Genomic DNA, 12,031 nt, shown 5'->3' on the forward strand with positions numbered 1-12,031 from the left:
TAAAATAAATGTTTCCGCCATATATGTAAATGCACCTTAGATGAGTCCAGCGTTCTCTGACTCTTAGAGTGCAGCCACGCCCATAAACGAATAAGACACACCCTCTACGATTGCTCATCTTCACCCCTTCTCTTCCAAGTCTCGCAGCTGAGCAGTATACATTATATGATCAGTAGTAGTGTTTATCGCGAATATTCTAATCGCGAATTTCTATCGCGAAGATCGTCACTTCGTAATCGCGAATATTCTAGATTTTTTTTCAGCAGGGAGTGAGGTGACTGGTTCTGCACATGCGCAGGATTTGGGACGGGAGTTCGGGAGGAGAGTAGGATCTTTAGATTCTGTCACTCTTATAGCGGCAGGTGGGGTTAGGAATAGGAAGTGATGAGGTAAGCATTTAATTTACATAACTTTAAAAAAGCGAAAGTGGACTGTAAAAGAAGTACTTGGAGGTGTTTAAAAAAAAAAAAACCTAGGATGATTAGGGTGGGGGATAACTATCTCAGGATGCCGATGATTCCTATGGTTAAAAACCGGTGACAGGTTCCCTTTAATGCCAAGACAGCATTATCAACATATACGGCTATGGGTAAACGGATAGGAGCCAGTGATAACACCCTGTTTATAACACACTGCACTGTCAGATTTTTTTTTTATTAATAAAATGGTCCAAAAATTATCCCTTTTTGGTGGCAGATGCCTTCTTCTCTGTCTTCAGATCTTTAAAGTGGCGGCCGGCGATTCGTGCAGAATGAATCACAAAGGTTTTAGACTTGCCAAAATTAGACTAATTTGGAAAATTTGTAACAAATTCAATTTGTGTAAAAGTAATTCGCTCATCTCTATTTGTCTTCAAAGCCAGCTGTATAAATATTTTGGGGGTCATTTACGAACAGATATATGCCACTATATCTGGCGCAGACTCTGTTGCACGCCATGTTGCAGCAGAATCTGCAACTTCTTCCCCACTCACGCCAGGTCTAAAAAAGTAGGCATAGTGTTCGAGGGGAGGGGAAGGGGATTTAGGAGCAGAAAATGGTCTAAATGTAAGACAGCTCGGAAGCTGTCTTACATTTAGAATCAACGGTGGATACGCCGAAATTATGTAAAGCCCGGCGCCTCTACATAACTTCGGCGATCCACCGGCAGCGCAGGGGCTTATAAAGACCAGCGTCTAAAATTCCAGTCTTAAAGTGTAACTGCCATTTCATTTTTTTTACCCTAATGGTATAGTACACCCTGCTGTATAAGTGCTTTTGTGCTTTATCATTTAAACTGTTTCAGTTTCACCTCATAATAACACCCAGAAATGTGTATCACTTTCACATTGAGCAGGCCTCTGCTCACAGGGTTGTCATGTGCAGCAGTCTCCTCTGTATTATAAACAAGAGAGGGGAGAGCACTGGGAGGAGGACCACAGCCCTGAGTACTGGGGAGAGCACTGGGAGGAGGACCACAGCCCTGAGTGCCTGGGGAGAGCACTGGGAGGAGGAGCACAGCCCTGAGTGCCTGGGCTCAGGCACAAAGTGGAGGGGGAGGGCTGCTGTAGATGCTGCTTTCTCCTGAATAGTAGCAGCTAGAAACATGCAACTGGTCTTGTTTGAAAGCTGACATTCCAGGATGACAAGACCAGAATGACAGCTAAACTCCAAGCAACAGAGGAGAAATCACTGTTAGAAATCGAGTCGGGAATAATGGCTAGTAAAACCTGCTTTTACTTTCACTTTCAGCTGTATTCACTGCATCCCAATTTCTATTAGTGATATCTTTCCCTGTTCTAAACATATTGCTGTCATTCTGGTATTGTCTAAAAGCTTTGAATGTCAGCTTTCAAACAATAGCAAACCAGAGATATGAGCAGCTAAAGCATCCCCCCTCCATGTTAGTGTGGAGGAGAATGAGGGAGCAGCTGCAGAGCTGACAGGAGGAGAGAAAAAAATAGGAAAAATATATAGAAATGTTCTTACTGATTTCATGTAATGCAGGGCTTGTCTGTCTCTGGTTAGCTGTATGTGAGAGGATACACACTGCTCTGGGGTAGTGGGGAAGGTTATCTGCTTTCTGATTGGTCTTGTCTGTCTCAAGTTAGCTGTATGTGAGAGGATACACACTGCTCTGGGGTAGTGGGGGAGGTTATCTGCATTCTGCTTGGTCTTGTCTGTCTCTGGTTAGCTGTATGTGAGAAGATACACATTGCTCGGGGGTAGTGGGGAAGTTATCTGCATTCTGATTGGTCTTGTCTGGCTCTGGTTAGTTGTATGTGAGAGGATACACACCGCTCTGGGGTAGTGGGGAGGAGTTATCTGCATTCTGATTGGTCTTGTCTGTCTGGTTAGCTGTATGTGAGAGGATACACACTGCTCTGGGGTGGTGGGGGAGGTTATCTGCATTCTGATTGGTCTTGTCTGGCTCTGGTTAGCTGTATGTGAGAGGATACACACTGCTCTGGGGTGGTGGGGGAGGTTATCTGCATTCTGATTGGTCCTGCTAGTTCATGTAAGGGGAGCAAAGGGTTATGGGAAGTGAGGGAAATACAGAGATTGCCTCAAGGACAGCAGAGGCCATCTTAGGAAGATGCTGAAATAGAGGCACAGAGAAATAGGGTTGCTAAGGGCTGAATACAGACATCAGAAAGGTAATATTAACAGAAAAATAAAGCTTCATGAATATCTATCCTTCATCACACATGTTAGGAATTTCAATTTTTGATAGTGAAATGGCAGTTATACTTTAATAAATGTGCCCCTTTGTCTATAAGCACCATCTAGTGGAAGGCAGGAAGAATTTGTAGCATTTATGGCTTTGTGAATGGAAGCAGCGGTTACCTATGATCATAAATAAATATAATAAATGAATGCAATTTGTGATTGACTACTGCACAGGAGATTATTTCTGTTCAAAAGCCATTTATAATATGTGCTATCCTAGGCAACCACCTACCTTCTGCAATAGAAGTAGTTGGTCAGTAAGAGAAATCATGTACAATATTGTTATACCCCAGTAGTTGCGGCACTATATAATCCCTATCTTTCTATATGCTACCTCAATTTTTTTAGGGAAGGCCTCTATCTTGGCGTATGAATAGCTCCATCTAGTGTCTGGTGGTGTTATATATTTTATTTTCATTTTTTTCCCTACAATTTCCCTGGGATCCCACAAGCAAGATGCAACATGCCAGGGATCTATTTATATCTGTAAATTGGACAGAAAGCATAGAGTTGATGCAAGTTCCAACAAAGAGTGATGAGGGAAGAGATGTAGAGGGTGAAGAGGAGAAAGCAAATTTATTACATTTTCTTCTCCACTGTATTCAGATGAAATGCAGAGTGCAAAAGTAAACTGAAATATAATTGGGAGCTGTTATTTATACTGTCTCCTAATATTTTATTTGAAGTAGCTGCTGATACTCTTCACGTTGTATTTTAGAGTACCCCAATAATTGCTCGGTCTTGGAAGCTTCCATATAATCTCTATGTCATAGATTGATTTATATATGTTGTATTTCTATAGATATAGATATTCATGAAATATATATTTTTGGGTCATTTTTAGGTAAGCAAGCTTGAACGAGAGAAAAATCAGGAAATCCGCCAAATTCGAGAACACGAACAACATAAAAACATTGTTCTTGTGACAGAGCTAAAGGCCAAACTTCATGAGGAGAAAATGAAGGAGCTCCAAGCCGTCCGGGAAGCCCTATTGAGGCAACATGAGTCGGAACTGATCCGGGTTATTAAAATTAAAGATAATGAAAATCAGAGGCTGCAAGCTGTGGTGAATGCTCTGAGAGATGCGGCCCCGGACAAAGTGAAGACCGTTCTTTATAACGAGGCAAAGGAAGAAGTCAAAAAAACTTTTGAGTTTGAGAAAATCAAAATGCAACAAGAGATTTTTGAGCTCAAAGGAGCCAAAAAACAAGTGGAGGAGGCATTGACTGTGGTTATTCAAGCTGATAAAATGAAGGCTGCGGAAATTAGGAGTGTGTATCATTTACATCAAGAGGAGATCTCCAAAATCAAAAAGGAATGCGAGAAAGAAATCCGGAGATTGGTATGTAGCGAAATAAAGTTTATAAAGTACAAACTATGCGATGATCTCACATGATCTCACATTTATAGAAATGTCTCTTGCTGCACTGTTGACTCAATTTTGCACTATTTAAGGTTAATGTATAAATGTGTCATTTGGTAAAATAGAAATCCAGATATTATTCTAGAAGATGCACCAATATGTAATAAAAATATAAGTTTCTGCAATAGGCATCCTAACCACTAGGTGGTGCTATGGAAAACTGCACTACAACCTCTTGAATGAAAGGGCTGTATCCTTAATGTGTTTCTGTACAGTGATCACCTTAACAGCACACCATGTGGATAGTCATGGTATTGCAAGCAATATCTTTCATAGCTGCCATTAGATAGACCGTTTTGGTACCTTACAACCCATTAGTGGTCCTCAAGTACCAAAATGGGATGTCCTACAGCAAACAAGCCTCTGAAGGCCACGATTATATAATATGCAGACATGAAAAATTATTTCCTCATTTTACAGTACACACTGTGCAAATTATATACATGGTTGAGTCACATTATTATGACCACTTCCTACTTTCGACGTCGGCAGCGTGTAGCTCATGAAGCAAGTCACGTGTGGTGAGCTGGCTCGGTGGGTATATAAGGTATGTGATAGGCTGTCTGCACACATACCCCTTGTTGCTATCATGGGTAAAAGGGGTATTTTCAGAGTTGCAAAAGGAATGATTATTGGCTTTCAGGCCAAAAGTGGCGGTATTTCTGAAACTGCGCAGTTGGTGAACTGTTATAGTGCTGCTGTGGTGAAAGTGTATTGTGAGTGGACAAATGGCACCATTGTGAATAAGCAACGTGGAAACTGTGGAGCACTACCTGCCATTGACATGAGAGTTTAACATTGGCTATGAAGGTGCACAAGGGTGGACTGACACGCCACAGTAGAGAATCTCACCACCAAAATGAACCAGGGGCTACCAGATGTGTGTCTAACACATCTCTTTTCTGCTTCATAGAACGGATGGATGTTGGCGTGTCAGGCGAGAAACATCAAAGAACAAACCCCCTGCAACCATTGCTGGAAGAGCACAAGCTGGTGGTGGCAGCATTATACTCTGGGGAATGTTTTTGTGGCATTCTCTGGGGCCACTCATCCATGTCGAAGGCACTCTCAACCAAATTGGTTATGAATCCATCCTTGCAGAACACGTACACCTATACAGGCTGATTGTCTTCCCTGGGGTGGATGGGATGTTCCAGCAAGACAATGAGACATGTCATATTGCTAGAAATGTCTGACATTGGTTGGAGGACCATGACCAAGACTTTCAAGTACTACCCTGGTCCCCTAATTCCCCCGACTTGAACCCGATGGAACATCTGTGGGACAACCTCAATGGTCGTGTTCTATAGATTCCCCCCCAGGCCCCCTCCAGCAGCTGTGGGATGTTCTTCAGTCAGCATAGCTCTAGATACCTGTGACAACCTACCAGTACCTTATTAAGTCACTCCCAGCCCTTCTAGCTACTGTCAGTGTTGCACACAGTGGTTACTCTGAATATTAGCTGTTGGTCAGAATAATTGGACTCAACTGTGTATATTCATGGATTCATATAAAATAAGTCAACAAAATAATTAATTTATTGTACCTGTGCAGGAAAAATGGCAGAACTTGGTTAACATTTTTAGCAAGATCACAGCGCTGGATATTTAATGAGGTAAGTAAAATTGCACCAAAAATGGTGCCTCCTCTATCCAAGTTCATATTTTATATAGGACACCATTATATAAGGGGCAAGCTTCCTTATATGTCACATCCATTCATCATTATTAGCTGCATTATGCCAACCCTTGAGCTGAGAACATCAGTTGAATGCAACTCCATCTTTCATTCTCATCCATGACCTCTCCATAAGCTCCTTTGATGAATTCAATGTAATTAGAGGTGTTGGAATTTGTCCCTCTTGTACTGCTTTGTACATCTTGGTAAAATCCTCCCTTTTTGTATACAAACCCAGAAGCGGAATGGATAGCGTGGATAAGAATGTGCCCTGCGACCTTGACCCAGTTAAGTACTCGTAAGCGTCCTTGTGTATGGACATTGATATAAAGACAACTGGAAGATTGGTAAAATATTTAAAGTTTTTGTTTTATTGTTTTCCAGATATCAGAAAATAAGAAATTGCAAAAAAAGACAAATCAAGGCCGAAGGGTGAGACTGATTTTCCTCATTACAGAACATTTCAGTGGATCAAAAAGAAATGAAGATAATTTATTGAAAATAACAAAAGTTTGCAAATTGATGTCATATGCTATACATACTGTTCTATATAATCTCAGGTCTAGAAATGTAACTACTAATTGCAATATCCTGACAGATACCTTTAATCATAATGTTCATTGCCCCTGCTGTCTTTTGCTGTTTTATAAATTATAAAATTTGAGGCAGTTGCAAGGATATACTGTTCAGGACGGAACTACTGCTGTAGCAGCCATAGCGGCTGCTAAAGGGTCCGCAATATCAAGGAGGCCCAGTCAGTAGCTGACACCATAGCCAGCTAAAGTAAGGGTCTGTTGTAACCTGCTCTATCTCAGGATCTATAGCAGCTAGAGATAAGAGCCAGGTCTTGTTTTAAAGCTAACAATCAGATCTAATTTATGACCTGCTTTCTTGAGGATCTACTGGTTAACACCAAAATCCCTGTCTTGTTTTAAAGCTGAGATTAACAGCCTGAGAGAGAGGAAGATAAATATAGAGCAGGTTAATAGGGCCACCTTTCTTATCTTCAGCAAACTATGCTTTCAGTCTGTGTGGAGAAGGAGAGGGGTGCCAGTGGGGGATGTTCTGACAGGCTGCAGGGAGAGGAGAGAGACATAGCTCATCTTATCTCTCTATAAGTACTGTAGAGAGCCCAAAGGGAATGTGTAACATGGACTTCTGTGCATGTTATCCCCTTCCTATCCCTTTACATCACAGAGCATAGTGGCTCTCTGAAGGAATGCAAAGATGTGTGTATGCCCATCTAATCGCCTCCCTGTGACTACTGTATTAGGTATTTTATTGACACCATGACCCAGACATTTATTAGCGTTCATATCACGGCATAAAATAGGTTGCACTAAACATGTGCACCTCACACAGACATTAATAAAGTTTACATTTTACACCACTCCTATGCTTTTCTTTTGTTTCCACGAGACATACTATTGTTGTACAAAAGTAGTAAAATGGAAAAAATGAATTTTTGGTATTGCTGTAATTATTCCGATACAGAAAATAACACATTATTTATAGCACACGATGGTGAGGGGGAGCACATTTAAAAGATTGCTATGGGGCTCTGCCTTTTCTAGTTACAACCAGGGCCGGGCCGACACAGAGTGCTGGTTGACCATCGCGAATTTTCCTAAACGTATGTATTCTTCTGTTGACAATGAATTTTCAGCAGGCTTTCTTCTCTAGCTCTTATCTCTGTGACATGCATGCTGCTGCATAGGGCACAGTAATCCGCCTCTCCTGCGCCTTAAAACTTGGACTCTCCAGCATCTAAGATCTTCTGAACTATAGCTTCTGAGACGTGATCTGGACACCCCCGTTTGTTTCTGTAACTCTTTTCCAGTTTTACAAACAAAACAGATATGCGTTCACCTCCACGACAGAAATTGGACAGCGACCTGCACTATATCAGGATAGGTGGAGGACTGAAGACTGAAGTACGATGCTTGAAAATAACAACGTAAATTCCAACTAAAATAAAGTGCAAGCAAAAGAAAACCATTTCGTACTGCAGTACCGGATAATTGTGCTATATTGAAGCCGGTTCATGGGGTGGCGGTAGAATTTATGTTTATTGCTTTTCCTAGAAATCCTCCAGGTTGATTCTGTAGCCACAAAGCTATATTTTATGCTTCATCTCAAGACTTCAAGGTGCTGAGATAACAAATTTAGCCAGCTAACATTCCCTATAAGCCTTCCAATCACACAGCAGGGACAGCCCCCCAGGCAGCGAACAAATGGTAGCTCTAGGCTTGTGAAATAAATCAGTAACGTTGATTCTGCCATCAAGAGGTACAGAATCACATCTTACCTCATTATCTGCTTCTTTCAAACCCTTGAGAATTTCATTTAGTTCTTGTTAGGAATAGCTAACCAATCAATAGATCACAGAGCTACAAACATTCACTGTACTGCGGTTGGTTTTCTATAAATTTTGCGTTGTTTCTTTTATATTATTTTTATCTTTGATCTTAATAAACCTCCAAGAAGCATCAACACAAAATTTGTAAAAAGATAAATGTGGAATCACATAGACCATGCAGCGTGAACATTAAGGGGGTCACTTATTATGGGAAGTACACCACTTTTTGGCGTACTTTTGCTACAGTTTGGTCGCAAATGGGATTTGTGGCCGAGTCTGAGATTTTTCTCCGCTCATGCCACTTTTTCCAAGGTGGCAGGAAAAGGGAGAAAGGAGCGGACAGGCAGGCCCGTCCGATTCGTCATTTTCTACGCCTGTAGCAAGGGAGCTGGCGTAGATTTAAGCAAGTCGCACGGCCAGCTGTAAAGCACCTCTACATAACTTAGGCACGCAGCAGCAGACATGGACTAAGACCGGTGTCTAAATCGCCGGTCTTAGTAAATGTCCCCCTAAAGGTCTACCCATATAAAAGAGTACAAACACAATCAGCAATGTTATTAATGGTGGAGGGTAAGTTATAGGGTGTTTTCTTACCTGTTGGAAAACCTGTGATTAAACGGGTTTTCAAGAACTGAAATATTAACGACATCCTTAGAAAAGGGCATCAATGTCATAATGGTGGAGATCGAACTCACAGCACCACCGCCTATTAGTTGTTTGAAGGGGTAACTCACTCATTCGACAGTTGCGGCCTCTTCTTCTGGTCTGTGACATCAAGCTCTTTGTTCACATGACATTTTTGCAACTTAGTCCTAATCAAGTGAATGAGAGGCCTCATGCACACGACCATATCCATTTTGTAGTTCGCAAATCACGGATCCACAAATTACAGATGCGATCCGTGTGCTGTCCGCATTTTTTTGTTGTGGACCCATTGACTTCAATGGTTCCATGGTCTGCATTTTGCATGTATATCTGTTCTGCAAAAAGATAGAACATGTCCTATATTTGGCTGCAAAATAGGGATCACAGACCCCTTGAAGTCAACTGGAGCTCAAAATGAGTATGTAAAAGGACTGTATGAAATTAGAAGAGCATGGAGACTTTCAGCTTTCTTGCCCATGGACTTAAGTATGGTATTGCACATCAGACCCACTCATTTGACAAGAGTGATGCTGTTACTGGAGAAAAGCCATCATGTTTTTCTAATCCCATATAGCACATTACACATACACTTTAAGCCACTGCCCAACATGGAAACCAGGAAACATCTTGGAGAGCCATAAAGAATGGAAGTCAAAGCTTTTTTGTCCTAGTAATTCGACATGACACCACACCGTGTCAACTTTTAAACAGTGTTTTTAGATCATTCTGAATTCTTCAAAAGTCGTTTATCTCCTGCAAAGTCTTATTATGTCAGTGCAGTAAAGTTTGCCTGTGTAGGTACACCATAGTTTATGAGAAATAGAAAATTGCATGGTGGCTCAGTGGTTAGCACTGGTGCCTAGGTTTCAATCCGACAAAGGACAACATCTGCATGGAGCTTGTATGTTCTCCCCATGTTTGCACACGGTTCCTCCGTGTACTCCGGTTTCTTCCCACACTCCAAAGACATACTGATAAGGAACTCAGCTTGTGAGTTCCAGTGGGGTCGAGTAAAATTAAAATAAATAAATAGGTTTACAGTGGGATAGATGGAGGAATATTTGGGTCTAGCGTACAGCACTTGCCCCTAAAGAGTATAACTTACTATGAATGACATGAAAATGTAGTAATGTGTTGTGTAACAAATCATGCAAAAATAAAATGTCAAGTTCAGTATTGTTCTCCTTGTGTTATTGACACTAGCACCATCTCAAATCAGACATCTGTGTCTCTACAAGAGCACCATTTCAGATGAGCCAACCTGCAGTGCCTCTACAAGAGCACCATCTCAGACAAGAAAACTTGTGCTGTAACTAGATGATTATCATCTCATTTAAGACAACTTGACGTGTGTCTATAAAAGCACCATCACAGATAAGCTAATCTGCAGTGTTTCTACAAGAAAACAGATTAGCTAACCCCCATTGTCTCTACAAGAGAACCATCTCAGATAAGTCAATCTGGAGTGTCTCTAGGAAGAACACCATCTCAGACTAGAAACACCTCTGTGTCTCTACAAGAATACCTCAGATGAAGCAACCCACAGTTTATGTACAAGAGCACTACCTTTGATCAGGCAACCCACAGTGTCTTTAAATGAGTTCTATCTTAGAAGTCTGTAAAAGGGCACCATCTCAGATAAGGCAACTTGTAATATCTCCGCAAGAGTACTATTACAGATGAAGCAAAGCATTTTCTTAGAAAAGCCAAACTTCGATGAGTTGACTCATGGTGAAGAGTACCATTTCAGATAAGCCAATATGCAGTGAATCTACAAGACCACCATCTCAGACTAGCCAATCTACAGTGCCTCTACTAGAAAAACATCTATGATAAGCCAACCACCATTGTCTCTACACAAGCACCATCTCAGACAAGCATTGTTATTACTTTTTCAAAATGCCCAGAAATGCTAAAGTGAGTTGTTCTGACTTTGTCTTGAGCTGAACCCTGTGAAAGGACTTTCCATATTTCCTGAGATTTTAACCTGACGTTGAGTTCAGCAGCAATCTCCATTCTCATTGAGTCATTCTATTTATGACATTGACATCTACCATCTAAATTCTACAATAAATGGCAGTCAAGCTACAGCAAAAGAGTTTTCCAAACTAATGTATTACTGGAATGGGAGGATGGGAGGAGTATTAGAAGTAATGATGGAGACATTACCACATGGTATCCCATTACTAAGGCTGTCCAAAAATGCTGAAACCACACACTGGTGGTGACCAATGAATGAAATTATTTCTATATGGACGTTACAATCCTATGACTCATTTTGCAAATATTGAAAGATTGGGTCTTCTTCAAGATGGCTTTGTGTCCTGGGAAATTTACATATACTAACTGTGATACTTAAAGTGTGCATGTTTAATTCTATTTAACCAGATATACCGCCTGACAGGGTTGATCCTGTTGATTAAAATGATACCTGACTTGTGAAAATTGGTTGTCGTGCTCCTGAGAAAAAACAATTTTTATTCTCTATGTCGATGAGGGCTTCAGTGCACTGAGAGGTGTGGCCAGCACTGGAGACCTGAGGAGCTGAGGGTCTCTGCTGGGTGAAGAATAGAAGTCTGTTTTTCTTGGGAACGATGCAACCGATTTTTACCAGACAGGTATCATTTTAATCAGCAGGGACAGCCCTGTCTGGCAGTATTTCTGGTTTTATAAGGTTGATCCTGCTGGCAAGTGCTTACAATTACAAGCCTAAGATATACCTTACTGACTGTCTCATTCTTGAACATTCTGATTATAGTGGACTTTATATGAGTTTCTCCGTCACTGCTAAATAAAAAAACTTGTAGGAGCTTATGGTATGCAAATAGAAATTTGCACTAAATGGATCATATAGGAAAAAATGGGTTAGGAAATTTTGTTGAAAAGTGGAACGTTCCTTTACTTCATTGTCTATCATTGGTCACTGTTGCACACTGCATAAGCAATCATATTGATCTCTTGATATTTGATATCCCACCCTTCATTTCCTAGATGGACATTGTCTAATTTCTTCACCTACTTTGTTGGATGCTTTTGGCTATGTCTTCTACACATTCTGTGCTCTTGGCTTCTCCATGTTCCTGAAGTCTGCATACTATACTACAGTCGATGATTTTATATTACACAAGCACGCTGTACCAATCCAACGTATTTTTATTCCATTTTGCAGAGTTAAGCTGCTTAGTGCTGTAACTTAACAATGATCTCTGTACGACCCCA

The 12,031-nt window shown here is 41.0% G+C and overlaps 1 protein-coding gene across 18 annotated transcripts in view; it reads left to right on the plus strand.

Moving 5' to 3' along the window:
* JAKMIP3 (Janus kinase and microtubule interacting protein 3) overlaps positions 1 to 12,031 on the plus strand; it is a 114,526-nt gene that overhangs the window by 7,492 nt on the left and 95,003 nt on the right. For all 18 annotated transcript variants that reach the window (XM_040435485.1, XM_040435486.1, XM_040435488.1 and 15 more), the window contains exon 2: positions 3,553 to 4,050. In XM_040435485.1, the coding sequence (XP_040291419.1) occupies positions 3,553 to 4,050 (498 nt within the window). The remainder of the gene's footprint in view (positions 1 to 3,552; positions 4,051 to 12,031) is intronic.

Source organism: Bufo bufo, chromosome 6 (genome assembly GCF_905171765.1).
Source record: "Bufo bufo chromosome 6, aBufBuf1.1, whole genome shotgun sequence".
NCBI classification, from domain to species: domain Eukaryota; kingdom Metazoa; phylum Chordata; class Amphibia; order Anura; family Bufonidae; genus Bufo; species Bufo bufo.